The 15,442-nt window shown below is 46.3% G+C and overlaps 1 protein-coding gene across 2 annotated transcripts in view; it reads right to left on the bottom strand.

Moving 5' to 3' along the window:
• Positions 1 to 2,331: 2,331 nt before the first annotated feature.
• Positions 2,332 to 15,442, bottom strand: part of SMOX (spermine oxidase) — a 50,549-nt gene continuing 37,438 nt past the window's right edge. Inside the window, exon 7 of one of the 2 annotated variants that reach the window (XM_079783910.1) lies at positions 2,332 to 2,541. In XM_079783910.1, the coding sequence (XP_079640036.1) occupies positions 2,509 to 2,541 (33 nt within the window). In that variant the 3' untranslated portion in view covers positions 2,332 to 2,508. Of the gene's footprint in view, positions 2,542 to 11,274; positions 11,752 to 15,442 lie in introns of those variants that run through there. The other variant, XM_079783911.1, reaches the window with a different exon arrangement.

A 15,442-nucleotide genomic window follows, 5' to 3' on the forward strand; every position in this document is an offset into this window, starting at 1 on the left:
GGGGAAATAGGGAAGACTCAGTACCCATCCAAATGGGAGTAAGAGTTCCTTTGCACAATCCTCGAGAAATGAGGGAGTTTGTTAGTGAGAAGGGCATGGTCCTGTGAGATGTGACAGGGGGAAAAGCAAGTCTCCAAAGACACTGGCATTTGTCCAATGACCTACCCCCCTCCCCCTTTAGAAAGCCTCACTCCTGCTCCCACCCAAAACCTCTAGCTCCAGTCCACCCTCCCTCTCAAGCTGGGCTCTTGCCACCCATCTTGCCTTGCTTCCCACACTCTTCAGGACCTCTGTCCCCAGCATTCCACAGGACCACTTTTGCAAGTCACCTGGGACCTTTCATTTCCCTAACCTTCCTCCCATCATCTGTCTGTGCTGCAGTTCACACTAGTGGCCCCTCCTGCTTCCTGAAATGTTCCTCCGCTGCTGAGCCACGCCCCTGGGACCTCTTCTGGTCCCCTGACCACACTCTCTCTGCTGCGCAGGCGCCTCTCTCTGTCCTCAAATGTCCCCCAGGGTTTTCTTCTTCCTTTTCTCAACTCTCCACACAATCTCATCCATTCAAAATCACCTCAATCGCATACATAAATGTCTCCCAAGGGTCTGTCTCTAGCTCCAGAGGTATGTGTTTATTCTCCCCCGGGTGGCCCCCAGACACCCCAGATTCAAGCCCACTCACCTTCTGCAAAGCATCTCATCTGCTCCGTGCAGGCATGACAAGGCCACTGGTGCTGAGGGTTCAGGCTCCCCATGGCCCTGAGCCTGCCTGTCCTCTCCACACCTCATCATCTTCCCAAGACCTCCTTCCCAGAGGCCTTGCCTGGAACTAATCCCTGAGCATTCCCCAGTCTTCCTGGTAGCTCACATCAAGATCACCCTGGCTTAGAGTCCACTGATAGAATCCATACCTGTGTCCATCAGGGAGAGAGCTGTCTGTTCCCAGGGCTGCTCAGGACTGGGTAAGAGTTTTTATTAAATACTAGAAGCCCAGTGCATGAAATTCGTGCACAGGTCGGGTCCCTAGGCCTGGCTGGCGATCAGGGCTGATCGGGGCCTTCTGGCTGCCAGCCAGGGCCTCCCTCCCCTGGCTGCTGGCTGCTGGCCAGGGCCTTCCTTCGTTCCGCACCGCCCCCTGGTGGTCATCGCATGTCATAGCAAGCGATCAGTCTCCCGGTCAAACTCCCGCAGGGACTATTTGCATATTAGGCTTTTATATATATAGATTGGATTTATGGGTTCACTGACCTTTCCCTGGGACACTGCACCATTGTCCACTGGTAGCTGGATCAACATCACCATTTTTGTAAGACCCTCACCCATCTGGTTCCACCAATACTCAGGAGCTAAAGCCTAGTCCTCTCCCAGCCGAGAGCCAGCTGCACCCTGAACCTCTGCAGGACCACCTGCCCCACGTGCCCTCCAGGCCACCCAACCCTCCCACCTGGAGCCCCACCTCCCCAAAAGGCCCCCTCCACCACCACTGCTCCAGGTGGTGACAGGCACTGGGGAAAGGTTGGGACCTTGGTAGCCCTCCCCTCAGTGACCTGTCATAACTCCGACTCCTCAGTGCCCCCCTGACCCTGTTTCTATTCCCATCCTGTTACACCCCAGGGGGTTACATGTTCACCATCTACTTGGAAAAAAAAAATTTTTTTTTTATCCCTTCCTGTGGCCTCAGCAAAGCACAAAACCAGATGCTCATAAAGGCTAAACCAGTCCCTCCGGCTCTCTGCTCAGGCAGCTCTCTAGGGAGCCTGGTGGGCCCAGGTGGTACTGCAAGTGGGACTTTGGGGAAGCGGGTGCTGCACTCACTCTGCTGCTAGGCTGGGCTGACATTTCTTCCCTTTCCCAACCACCTCTTGGCAGAAAAAGGGAAACAAAGGGAATGTTCAATAGGGCCCAGCCTACTGGTGTATTCTCAAACTGCTCTGGTCTGGGTGAGAATGAAGTGGAAATTGCAGAAGAATTTGGAATCGAGAAGAAATCCAGAAACTGAAGCCACAAAAGTCTGAGCCTTCAGAGCCAGGAGGCAGAATGAGAGATGCATTGGAGGCAGCTCCAGGGACCTCGACACTGATATTTGTGGAAGTCCTGTTACTGGTGGAGTTAGATGTTAGACCTCAGTCCTTGCGTTCAGCTAGGAAAGAACTCAGAGCCAAAAACTCAAATACAAGCAAAAGTTTATTTAGAAAGTCACAGAGGTGGAAGAAGTGAGAGGTAGAAGAAACTGGCTTAGGAAACAAGTTACAGAGGCAAAAGAGGGGCCCTTAATGCTTAGGAGAAGGAATGCAAAAGATAACACTCCTGAGAGAAGAGGGGAAAGGCTGGGGCCTATGAGAGAGAGAGAGAGAGAGAGAGAGAGAGAACACACTGGGTCCCTTGCCTTAAGGTCGATCTCAATAGAATATTCATCAGCTTTCCAGTTGCATCCTTTCATGGTCTCTACTGATTGATTGGTCAGCACTAAGGTAGGGAGTCATTAATCCTGATGTCAGCCATGGCATTGCTTCATCTGCTTTTGCTTCTTTTCTGGGCCTGAAGCTGAAACACAACGGAGGCCTAAATGTCATCTCTAGTTTGACTAAAACTCTGTCTCTGTAGTCAACAGACCTGAGGCTTTGGTCCTAAGATTTTTTAATGGGGGTCAGAACCTCATTGTCCTGAGGGCTTACTCCTTAAGGGACTGGTCGTGCAAGGGCTCGCACAGGAGTCTGTTCTCTGGCTCCTTTGTTCCTCCTCTAAGGGGATCTAAACCACATGACTAGCGATATAAAAGGACAGGGGTCTAAACAGCATGAAGTCACAGGCCAGGGGAGGAAAGGTCACCCTGAGGGTAAGGTCCTACCCTATAATACTATTTTCCAAGTTTTGCCCATTACTAGGCACGCAGGACTTTCTGCCCTGGTGACATTCCGTATGTGGCCTATCATTCCTGCTCTGCTCATGCCTGTCTTACCACCTCAGGAAAGTTTTGTGGTTTTTTTTTCCTGCCCCTCTTTCTCCTCCCCCTAAATTTAAGCATTTCATAAAGTTCTACTTTTTTCTTTCTCTTTTTCTTTTCTTTCCTCCAATGCCATCCATAGGAGCATCCACTTCCCAAATCCACATTTCCAGCTCCAACACTGTCTTCACTACCTAATACTTATTTTGGTAAAACATATAGGGTTGACTCTGATTGTCCATACACAAATTTCCTCCTGACTGCAATACTGAAGGTCATACACACTGTTGGTAGAGGAAAGATTTGTTTTAAGTCACGGACAGATACTTCCTATCTTAAGGTGGCATCCTACCAAGCCATTTATAAGACCCCTCCCTTTAAAACACCAACAAAGAATTAAAAAGAGGATAGAAATTCAAAACAGGTCGGAAAAGTAAGGATGCCAGTCAACCATTTGCAAAGAGTGGGGACTCCAGTGCTGAGGGAGCTGCATTAAAGGACAGGTTCAGGGGCCCGGCCAGAATTTTGCCTCTACATTAAAGGCTCTACCCTTTCCACTGCATATCTCCCACCTCCCACCCCACCCCTAACTCCACGAAGGGCCTGCCCAGCCATGTCCTACTGCCCAACAATTGCTTTCTGAGTAGCTGAGGACACAATTCCCTGCAGGAACTTTCTACCTGCTCACGGGACTGTCCCGACTTGTAGGTCTGAGGTCAGAAGGGACCTTGAGAGCAGAGTAGAACAGTATCATTTCTCGGGTGCCCTATTTGACAGAAAAGGAATAGCTGGCATCTCTGAATTTTTAGATAAAGTTTTTCCTCATTTGCTGAAAACTGGGCAGTGGGGAGTAGAAGATTTCCCTCAGTCTGGTAGAGCAGAACTAAAAGAATGCCCACTGGCTTCTGTCTCCTCCAGCTCCTTGAGCCAGAGTCAATCCATGAAGAGCATCTTCCAGGGACCTGAATCCCTTGGCCCATCCTTACAAGGCCTCATTGCTGTGACTGAGCCACCTTTGTATTCTGGGTGGCTTCCTTGTCTATGGGTCCACTGATCTAGTGCTTAGAAATATCCCTTTTGGGCTGGATGACTCCCCTAAGCAGAGGTGTATCCGTCAGCTATTGCTGTGATAATGCTGCAAAACAAGCCACCCCAAAATTTACAGGTTACAAGAACAATCATTTGTTCTCTTGCTTATGTTTCTGTCTGCAAGTCCTAGGTTTGGTTTCAGGCTTCTGTGGGCTCAGTCAGATATATTCCCCTTTTCTCTATATTCTCCTTGAAACATCAGCTATCAGGGGCATATTATTCTCATGACAAATAATGAGTACACGAGATGCCAAACCCAACTATGCAACATGCTTTTGCTCATATTGCATCATGGCTGTTTACATTCTTTGGCCAAAACTAGTCAATGATGGCCAAGCCCAAAGTCAATGGAGCAGGAAAATATACTCTGTTCCAGAGAGATAGGAAAGTGACTGAATATTTGCTGAATAATCTTCCAGTCTAGCTCAAAAGGCTTGGTTAGGACTTCCACATATGAATTGGGGGAGCGGGGAAAAAACAGCCTCTTTAGTGGGAGGAGATGCAAGGTCACATGGCAAAGTATGGAGTCACAGGAGGAGGGGAGAACTGAGGTCACTTCTGCCATCACCTACCGTATGTAGCAACACCAATGTAGCTCTTGCCCTGAGCTAGCACTGGTCTAGACTGGACTACCCACTCCGGTGGCATGGAACAAGGACCTCACCCTGCCCAGCCCTAGGTTTCCTCCTCTATCATTAGGGCCCGCCTCACACTTTTTTTTTTTTTTTAAGAATCAAATGAGATCCTGTTGTGAATGTTTTTTTTAAAGAATAGAGGGAGCTCCAAGAAGAAACCATAGTTTCTTATGCTAAGTAGGGTGTCATTTATACACAAAGAGGCAAAAGACAGATGTTCCCAAACATGCATGAACTCTTCTTTGAAAAAAGGACCCTCCCAAGGGGGTCAATGCAAATACAATCAAAACAACAAATCTGAAACAAACAGGGATATAACTAGTCGCAAGAGAGAATACGTACTTGAACAACTTTAGACCACTACATGTTAAAACAACATTAAAAGGCCAACTTTCTAGTAAAATTTCAATTGCCAAAATTGCATCTCACCCTCGAAGTAGGAAATCATAACGGAACATTAACCATGAAAGAAATTAAAACAATAGTCAAAGATATACTTCAAAAAAAAAAAATGCACCAAGTCCAGCCAGTTTGGCAAGTAAGTTCTTTAAGTCTCCAGGAAATGGATAATTAACATTTTATACATACTTTCTCAATGTACATAGTAAAAAGATGTAAAACTACCCAAATTGTTTTAAAAGCCCAAGAGGGAGAAAGAAAGCCCTAGAAAGGCCAAGAAAAAAAAATCTTAGGTCACTTGTGAACATAGGTACAAAAGCCTAAATAAATATAAGCACATGAAATCCAGCAAGGCCAGTGTAGCAGACTGTATTATTGACAAAACATTTGCTGCCCCAAACTTCCTGGATACTTTTCTGGAAAAGGATTATATGCCTAATCACAGACATCAAACTCAGGCACTGACTTCATTTGACCAATGAAATGTGGGTAGAAGTAACACATGCTACTTCTGATCAGAAACATTAAGATGTTCCATTATCTAACTTTTCTATCAACCATACCAGTAAGATGCTCCATTGCGGTGGATCCTAGAATTAAGAGGACGTAAAATCAACCCTCTGGGCTCATGATGAACAAGAAATGAACTTCTGTTGTAATTCAATAAGGTTTGGGGGGTGTTTTTTACCAGAATCGAACTTAGCCTAAATGACTGATACAACAAGGCAAAGACTGTCTCCAAAATACAAGAAAAACATTAGAAATTTTATCAATGTAAATAGCACATTAACAGGTAATAGGAGAAAAACCCTATGATCATCTCAATAGATGTATAAGACATTTGATAATATTCAATATTCATTCATAATCAAACATTCATAAACTAATATAGAAAGGAATTTCTTTAACCTGATAAAAAAGTATCCAGAAACAGAGCAAACAGCATACTTATTAGAAACATTATCCACATTCCCATTAAATCAGGAATAAGGCTACAAGCTCCATATCACTCTTTTACTCAACATTGTACCAATAGTTATACTTTATGCAATAACAATAACAGCAGGCATATTGACAGTAAATAAATTTGACTATCAAACTTTGCAGGTAATGTGATCTTTCTAGAAAACCCAAGAAAAGTAACTGATAAAAAAAATCCAAACTAATAAAAGAGTTTATAATTTAGCTGAGTCTAGATCAATATTCAAAAACTAAATTCTTCCTATCCCCCAGCAATTATTACTAGATGCCGTTTTAAATCAGTGGGGTAAGGGTGGATTATCCAACAAGTAGCATTGGGATGACCAGCCAACAGTGAGGAATAAGAATAAACCTGGATCCCTACCAAAAGTCCACTAAAGTTTAAGAATTCTTTTTAAACATTATTACTTGGAATAAAAAATAAGAAGAGCCTGAGAAAATGTCACAACCAAGAGAGAACAACCCGAAGGAAACATGATAACTAAATGCAATGTGGAATCCTGGATGGAATTCGGGAACAGAACAGCGACATTAAGTAAAAACTAAGGAAATCTGAATAAACTATGGACTTTAGCAAATAATAATGTTCCAATATTGGTTCATTAGTTGCAACAAATGTACCAGATTAATATAAGATGTTAATAATAAGGGAAATGTATATACTTACATTTTCCATAAGTCTGAAGTTATAAAAAAATTCATTGATACCAAAAAAAATTGATAGAACTGATAAAACTAAATAAACAAATACACAAGTATAGTTGGACACTTCAACACTATTCTTTCAGCAGTTGATACAACTAGACAGAAAATCAGCCTGGATAGAGAAGAGGACAACAACACCATCAACCAACAGGATCTAATCAACAGCTATAGCACACTCCACCCAACAATAGCAGAATACCCTTTGCAAGTACCATAGATCAGATACCAAAATCAACCACATCCTCGGCCATAAAACAAACATCAACACGTGTAAAAATTAAAATCATACAATCCAGCTTCACTTGGGGAACAAAATAAGTTCACATTTGTTATTTATTTAGTAAACTTATTCATTGAAGCATAATTAAACTTTTTTAGCACAGAGGATTGCATACAAAAGGAAATCACTAAAAGTCTGGTGAATGAACAAATGAATGAATGAATGAATGAATGAACAAGCTGTCTCATCTTGGGGACCAAGACCTGTTTTTACTGTTAAGAATGAAAAATAATACTCTAAAATAAGTTACAATCTTATTTAATTCATTTATTCAATATTAATTAAAAGTACTTTCTGTGACTTATATATTTTTTAACTCAGAAAAGCTCACATAAAATCCAAAAAAAAGTTCTCCCTGCAGCAAGAGGGCTGTAGTCCAATATGGCCAGCAGATGGCGCCAGAGGACATAGTTCAACCGATGAGGCTGTTCTTGCTTCCAGAGACCCTGGAGTCAAGGGCAGCTCTTCCCCACCTCTCCCAGCCATGGTGAGAAGAAGGGGAGCCAGCCCAGCCCTTCCTGTGTCTCCCTCAGCAATCTGAGACTCCCCAACAACAACATCGAGGATGAGGAAAGTGAGGATGCAGAGAGAGCATGTGTAGAAAATGCCAGTGTGAATTTTGACTATGAAGGAGAGGCAAGGGAAGGTGGTAGCAAGAGGAGGGGGGTGGCCCTAACTGGTTTGGCTCAGTGGATAGAGCATCGGCTTGCGGACTGAAGGGTCCCAGGTTCGATTCCGGTCAAGGGCATGTATCTTGGTTGCAGGCACATCCCCAGTGGGGGTGGTGTAGGAAGCAGCTGATGGATGTTTCTCTCTCATCGATGTTTCTAACTCTCTATCCCTCTCCTTTCCTCTCTGTAAAAAATCAATAAAATATATTAAAAAAAAAAAAAAAGAGGGGGGTGATGGGAAAGAACATGTTGAAATGTGGATGGAAGGATGTCCTAGAGAGAAGGGGGCGAGGAACGGATAAGACAAGTTCCTGAGTTTGAGACATGGGATGCGGGGGGAGGGGGGGGATGAGGGAAGTCTAAAAGGACTGGGGTAAAGGCTGGCTATTTGTAGATTTGATGAGCAAGTTGCCTCCAGTTGGCTTCTACTTTGCCTATGACACGGGAGACCATGTTGCCTGCTGACAGCGAAGAGGCAGGAGAGTGAGAGGTCGGTATGGAAAACCCAGGCAGGTTGCCAGCCAACACCAAGAGTGGGTCCGGAAGTTGGCACCATTCAGTTTGACTTCTTTCTTCACTTGTTCATTCATTCTGCAAATATTTGATAACCTACTATTACACCTGGTACTATTTTGGACACTGTAACTTACATTTTGGCGGGGGGCGGGGGGAGGGGACCGGGGGATACAGACAAATAAATAAACAAATACAAAATGACAGAGGGAAAGAGAAGGGCTAAGAAATAAGGAGATGGAACAGTGAACCGGAAGTGCTGTGAAAATGGGGTGCTTAAAGAAGTCTTCCCAGAGAAGTGATAGCTGAGTAGATATCTGAACACAGTGAGGAAAAAAGACGTGCCAATACCTGGGGACAAGCATTCCAGATAAAGGGGACAACCAGGGCCAAGGGCGGGGGGTGGGGGGCAGGAAATGAGAGCCAGGAGACAGATCACATACGTTGGAAATCACCTTCTATGCTTAGTGTGGTAGGATGCCAGAAGCCAATTCCAGCATGTCAGCAGGGCTGAGTCATCTGGAATGGCTGAGGGCATTTCCCCAAACCTGAAAAGGATGCATAAATGATTGCTTGCTGCCAGACAGCTGAGGGCATTTCAATCTACATGTTATTGCCTCCGGCCAAACACCTGAACAGCCGGAGGTAGTTCCTCCAATCTGACAATGGGTTCTATATACCAAACCCTGGCCTTTGATGTGTGTATCTACCTTGCCTTAGGACAATTTGGGTTAATAAAAAGCAAGGGGTCCTGACACAAGGAAGAACTTAGTTCCTTTAGCTAAGTCTTCTCTGGCTCCCCATAAAGCCTTCCAAAATTATGTTTCGTCTCTGGACTCTTGCTTAATTTACACACAACGCCTTCTCCAGATTCCTGAACCCCTTCTAGATGCTGGATAAAGACCATCCGGCAGTAGGAGTCGTTGGAAACCAGGGAAGCACTGGGTTCCTATTATAAAAGGGTCACACTGGCTGCTGTGTGGAGAGCAGGCTAAGGGCAAGTGTAGAAGAAGGAACACCACACAGGAGGCTACAGCAGGCATCGATGGCAGAGATGAGAGGGACAGGGCAGAAAGTTTCAAGTGATCAGGTTCAGGATGTGTTGTAGGTAAAGCCAACATTTGGTGATGGCAAATCTGATGATCAGGTGTGGAATGGAAAGGAAAAAAAGTCAATGACTTAAGGTGTTTGCCTTACTCAAATCAAGTACAGTAGATTTGGGAAGGAGCAGATCAAGAGGTCTGCTTTGGACATGTTAAGTCTGTGGAAAGCTCCTGTAGGCAGTGTTGTGTTGCTTGCTTTGCTTTGCTGTGTTCGGGGCCAGCAGGTGTGGCTTCATGTTTTTCTCCAGCTGTACCGACTGGCGACTCAGACACAACTGTGGAGAAAGCAGACACACAACCGGGCTCTAACAGAACAAATGGCAAGAGAGTTGAGGATATGGGAAAGAGATCTAGTGAAATGATAGATAATTGAAAACCTCACTCCTGGAACCAATTTTAATTAATCAGGACTAATTAAATTAATTTAACACTAGTTACAAAAGCCTAACCCAAGCCAATTAAGCAAAAGGGGAACCAATAGCTGGTGTTTCGGGAAAGGGCACTGGAGTGGCTCAGAAATGGGAAGGAAAAGCTATGAAACATCCGGTCTTGATCATGGCCTTGAACTAGGCATGGACAGATGACTGTGTGACCCCATATGCCCCAGATGAGAGGAGGAAGATAACAGATCCATGACAAAAAGTAGTAATGGGCTCTGCGGTGAAATGGAGTGGGAACACCCAAACCAACAGATCAAATCCGCTCACATACTGAACTCATACTGAAATAAAATATGCCTGGCATGATCCCCTAACAGAGATCCAAATCTTGAACACGCTTGCAAAATCGGTGTTCAACAATCACCACTAGAAATGGGAGGCGAGAACAGCTTTTGTATCCATCATCTCCAGTTACATAATACTAGAGGCCCGGTGCATGGAAATTCATGCACTGGAGGGGGCGTCCCTCAGCCCGGCCTGCCCCCTCTCACAGTCTGGGAGCCCTCAGGGGCAGGAGGCGACCCGGCGATCAGGGGAAGGCGATGCCCTCATCATACCTCTGCTGCTGCCACTGCTGGCAGTGCAAGCCTCAGCCGGCCCTGGTTACCTGAGCCTTGGACAGCCCTGGATGGCTGGGCAGCCGCCATTCGAGGCTTGCCTGTGCCTTGGACCAGCCCTGGGCGGCTGGGGGACTGAGGGGACTGGGGGATTTCGGAGGCAGGCGCACGGAGTGGCTGGGCCTGGCTGGGGGTGGGCCCGGCCGTGCCGTGCCGTGGGCCTGCTGCCCCGGCAGGGCTGAGGGGACTGAGCACTGCCATCATGTGGCTGTGGGTGCCACCATCTTTGAGGGCGTGGTGGTCAAATAGCATATTCCCTCCTTATTGGCTGTGGGTGCCGCCCTCTTTGTGAGGGTGTGATGGTCAATTAGCATATTTGCTCTTTATTAGATAGGTTGAAGCAGGGCTGTGATCAACCCTTTCCTTTTTTAAAATGTTTTTATTTATTTTAGAAAGAGAGAGGAAGGGAAAGGGAGAGAGAGATAGAAACATCAATGAGAGAGAAACATAGATTGGCTGCCTCCTGCACACCCCCTACTGGGGATGGAGCCCACAACCCAGGCATGTGTGCTGACGGGGAATGGAACCAGCAACCTCTCTGTGCATGGAATGACCCTCAACCAACTAAGCCACACTGGCCAGGGCCAACCCTTTCTCTGTTATATGAAATACCTAACATGAGCTTAGATGTCCCCGATGCCACCTTGGTAGGGCCACAAATCCTTCTGCTTGATTTTCCTACACAAATCACGAGTAGCCTCCACAAGCAGCCCAGCCAGTCATTGTGAAAAAGCACTGCCTCTCATAAACACCACCATCCTGTTCGGCAGACCATTCATTAGACAGGCAGCTCTGGAGAACTGCACAAGCAGCCCACCTCACTCTGCACCTCAGGGCTACCCTTGGGCTCATCCCGACAGGCCCCCGTGAATGCAGGGTGACTCAAACCAGAGACGCTTCACTCCTACGTTTGTGGGCAGGGCAGACAGTCCAAATGGTTCTCATGAAGTGGGAGCTAACGTACTGCTCACCTGTCCAGGAGCAGCAAAGACAGTACCGGCCAAGGGCCCCAGGCCCCTGGAGGGAACATGTCTGAGGCTTCCACAAAACCACAACCGAACACCTGGCCCGTGGATTTACGGATGCTGATAGCACAAGAAACAATGCAAACAATTCTACATAGAATCCAGTGCCAGGAAAGAACTTTCCTTTCAACTGACCTTCCACAGGTGATAGGAATTGGAGAGCAGGTGCTGGCATTGGTGTTGGCCTGCGCATGCCACATTTTCCACCCCCGATCGAGTCCTCTGGGTTTCAATCAAGGTCTAAGCGACTTCAGAAATAGTCCCAGCGAGGAACTCATGCTGTGTTGATCCTGGTGCATCTAATCTCCCCTCCCTTTTCGAAGACTCTTGCTTTTCTTTATCTGCTTTGAATCTGCTTTTTTTTTTTTTAATTGATTTCAGAGAGGAAGGGAGAGGGAGAGAGAGATAGAAACATCAATTATGAGAGAATCACTGATTGGCTGCCTCCTGCATGCCCCACACTGGGGATTGAGCCCGCAACCCGGGCTTGTACCCTGACCGGGAATCAAACCGTGACTTCCTGGTTTAGAGGTCGATGCTCAACCACTGAGCCATGCTGGCTGGGCTGAATCTGATTTTAAAGTTGCAACTCATAAGTGCTACCCACATTACACAAGTTATTTTCTATGCAGGCTGCTTTGGCAAACTCTCCAGGGCCACCCCTCCCACACTGGTACCCACCTGTGTCCCCGAGGCACCCCCACTTTCCTCCCAGGGTCACTTCCTTCCCCTTGAGATGACAAAACCCCACACAAGTCCTTCTGGGAACCTGGATATCCTCTGCTGGTAAACAATCCCCGCCTCCCTCATGAGGCCTCAGATGCCCAGAGGAGGGGACGCAGGCAAGGGGTTTAAGGCAAGGGGTCTGGTAAACGGTGGCATCCTATGTAAATGCAAGGCCAGTCCCTACCAGCAGACAGCAGGGCATCAGTAGGTCCTTCCTCCCTTATCTGCTCTCACAACGCATCATCTCTGTTGCAAGGAAGAAATTCTCTGGGCCAGTGGTCGGCAAACTCATTAGTCAACAGAGCCAAATATCAACAGTACAACGATTGAAATTTCTTTTGAGAGCCGAAAACCGACTTCTGCGCATGGGCCACGAAGTTTCAATCGCACTGTACGTGCGCGCCCGCTTGTGGTATTTTGTGGAAGAGCCACACTCAAGGGGCCAAAGAGCCGAAAGTGGCTCACGAGCCGCCTTTGCCGACCACTGCTCTGGGCTAACACAACACTATGTTTTGGGACGGGAGGAGCCAGAGAAGAGTATCCTCAGGTTCTTTTTTAAACTTTTTAAATTGAGTTATATCATGCACACAGAAAAGTACATAAATCTTCAGTATATAAGCCAATGCATTTATACCAAGGTATAAATGCAACCATCTAGATCAAGATATGGAACATTTCCCTAACCCATAAAGCACCCCCACACTCCCTCCCAGGCATTACCCATCCCCTCATTTCTAACATCATGGATTAGTTTTGCACATTCTTAAACTTCATATAAAAGAAAATATATGGCCCTAACCGGTCTGGCTCAGTGGATAGAGCGTCGGCCTGCGGACTCAAGGGTCCCAGGTTTGATTCCGGTCAAGGGCATGTACCTTGGTTGCAGGCATATCCCCAGTAGTGGGTGTGCAGGAGGCAGCTGATCGATGTTTCTCTCTCATCGATGTTTCTAACTCTCTATCCCTCTCCCTTCCTCTCTGTGAAAAATCAATAAAATATATATATTTTTAAAGAAAATATATGGTATATACAAGCACACCTCCTAAGAGATACTGTGGTTTGGCCCCAGAGCACCACAATAAAGTGAGTGTCGCAATAAAGCAAGTCACAATCTTTTTGCTGGTGCAGGGTTTGCCTTCAATCGGTAAAAACTTACCATCTACAAAGCACAATAAAGTGAAGTGCAATAAAACAAGGTATGCCTGTAGCCTTGTGTCTGGCTTCTTTCACGCAACATATTTTTGAGATCAATACATGTCACGAATAGCAACTCATTTTATTCTATTGGTATGCTAGCATTCCACTGGACGAATGTACTGCAGTTTATCCATTCTGCTATTGATGGACATCTGAGCTGTTTCCAGTTTTTAGCTATTACAAACTGCTTTGCTATGAACATTTAGCGCGTGTTTTGGGTAGACGCATGCACTCATCATTTCTCAGGAGTGGAAAGGCTGGTGGGCATGTGCCAGCTTTAGTAGAATCTGCCACACGGTCTCTGTGTGGCTGTACCCATTTCCACTCCCTGCAGCAAAGACCTAGGAGGGGGGTTGGCGTTTTTGTTTTGTTTTGTTCCATTTTCTTTTGGATGGCACAAGCCTGTTCTTTCCATTGTGCAATAGAATGAGCCTGCACTATGGAATCAGACAGACTGCGGTTCAAGTCTCAGCATCACCACCTCCCTGAGTGACACCTCTCTGAGTGACATTACTAACTCTGGGAGGTTTTGCTTCCCCATGGGGATGTATCGCCCTCCCCAGCCTGAGATGTCCAGCATTTACAACTGGCATCTTGCCTGGCAGGTGGTTAGCACTGAGCAAATATCCTCTCCCTCCCTCTTGCCCACATCGATGCTCCCCACATGCAGTCACCAAATACAATGTTTCAGGCCTTTTCATCCTCGAGGAGTCCTTTAGAATTCCTACCCCTGTGATCCTGAGAACCTACTTGTGACTTTCTTTCCCATTACTTATGTGATGGGCCACTTCTGTCCATCCCATCACAGCTAGCAGGGGAAACCCAGGACAGGGGGAGGGTCCACGCGGGGTCAGTGTCTCCCGAGGTGAAATTAATAGAAGGTGCTTCCCACAAAGCAACCTGAGGCCAGGTAAGGTCCAAATTTACATCATCTGTTTAAATACTAATTATAGAAAGAGCACCAAGATACATTATCTTAACTAAAAGGAGCAAAATTTAGACAGGATGACTACTTTGTCACTTTTGTATAAAAAGGACAGAGAAGGATATATATCTCTACTGACATACCTAGAAATGGATACACAAGACTACTGGCAATGGCACTGAGGGCAGGTCTGTGGGGAGATGTTTCAGTGTAGCCTTTTATAACTTTAGAGCATTGAGAACCACATCAATAGCTCCTCTATTCAAAATATTTTTCATGTCTATACTTAGATATTTTTAAGTCGTGCATCAGGTGAATATAAATCCCGACATAAATCCATGAAGATCAACCCTGGCAGAGCAAGATGCCTGTTAGACATGTGCGTGCAGGTGAGTGTGCATGTAGGTGGGTGCAGGCGGGCATGTACACAGGTGTGTCTGCACATTGTACAGTCCCATCATAACCTGCGGTGATGGGGGAGAGGATGTGGAGTCATGTCAAGGGCAGTGCCCTAAACGTCCAAGAATAAGACCCAGTCTAAGCTCATACAGAGTTAAACCAGGGGACCCACTTGGCTTTTCACAACTTCCCCCACCACCCAACCCCTCAATTCTATAGCATTCAAACTCTATCAATAGAAATCTGGAGTAAAAATATGACTAAATGTTCTTTTGGGTTCAATGCATATGTGCGTAGAGGCAGCTGTGTGTAGGTGGAAGGGTGTGAGACAGTGTATTTGTGTGTGTGTGGGGGGGAGCAAGTATGTAAGGGGTGTGTTTGTCTATGTGTGTGTTCTTACTCAGCAAAAAGAGCAGAAAAGACTATCCCCCAGTAAGGGGTAGGCCCTTCGAACACAATAGGTGGGAAACACTTAGGGATATCCTCTTGCCCCAAAAATGGCCAGACTATCACCTTCCCAGAAGTCAACAGAGGCCGCCCGAGGGCCTGACCCAGGGCCCCAGAGCCAGGTGATACTGATTAATAATTAACATAGCTGAGCTTGGCATGGAGCCACGACAGGTGTCCTCTCCCACGGAATGCACCTTCATCCATGTGGCTATGTCATCCAGTTAAGCTCTGAGAAGCCCAGTAAAGGGCCAGAGGCAGATCCAGGCTCTTCCTGAAGGAACTGGGGCTGGGCAGTGAGGGGCCCTTATCCCCGAGGGGTCTCTACAGTACGAAGGCAAACCACCAC

Source organism: Cnephaeus nilssonii (assembly GCF_951640355.1).
Source record: "Cnephaeus nilssonii genome assembly, chromosome: 11".
Classification (NCBI taxonomy): Eukaryota; Metazoa; Chordata; class Mammalia; order Chiroptera; family Vespertilionidae; genus Cnephaeus; species Cnephaeus nilssonii.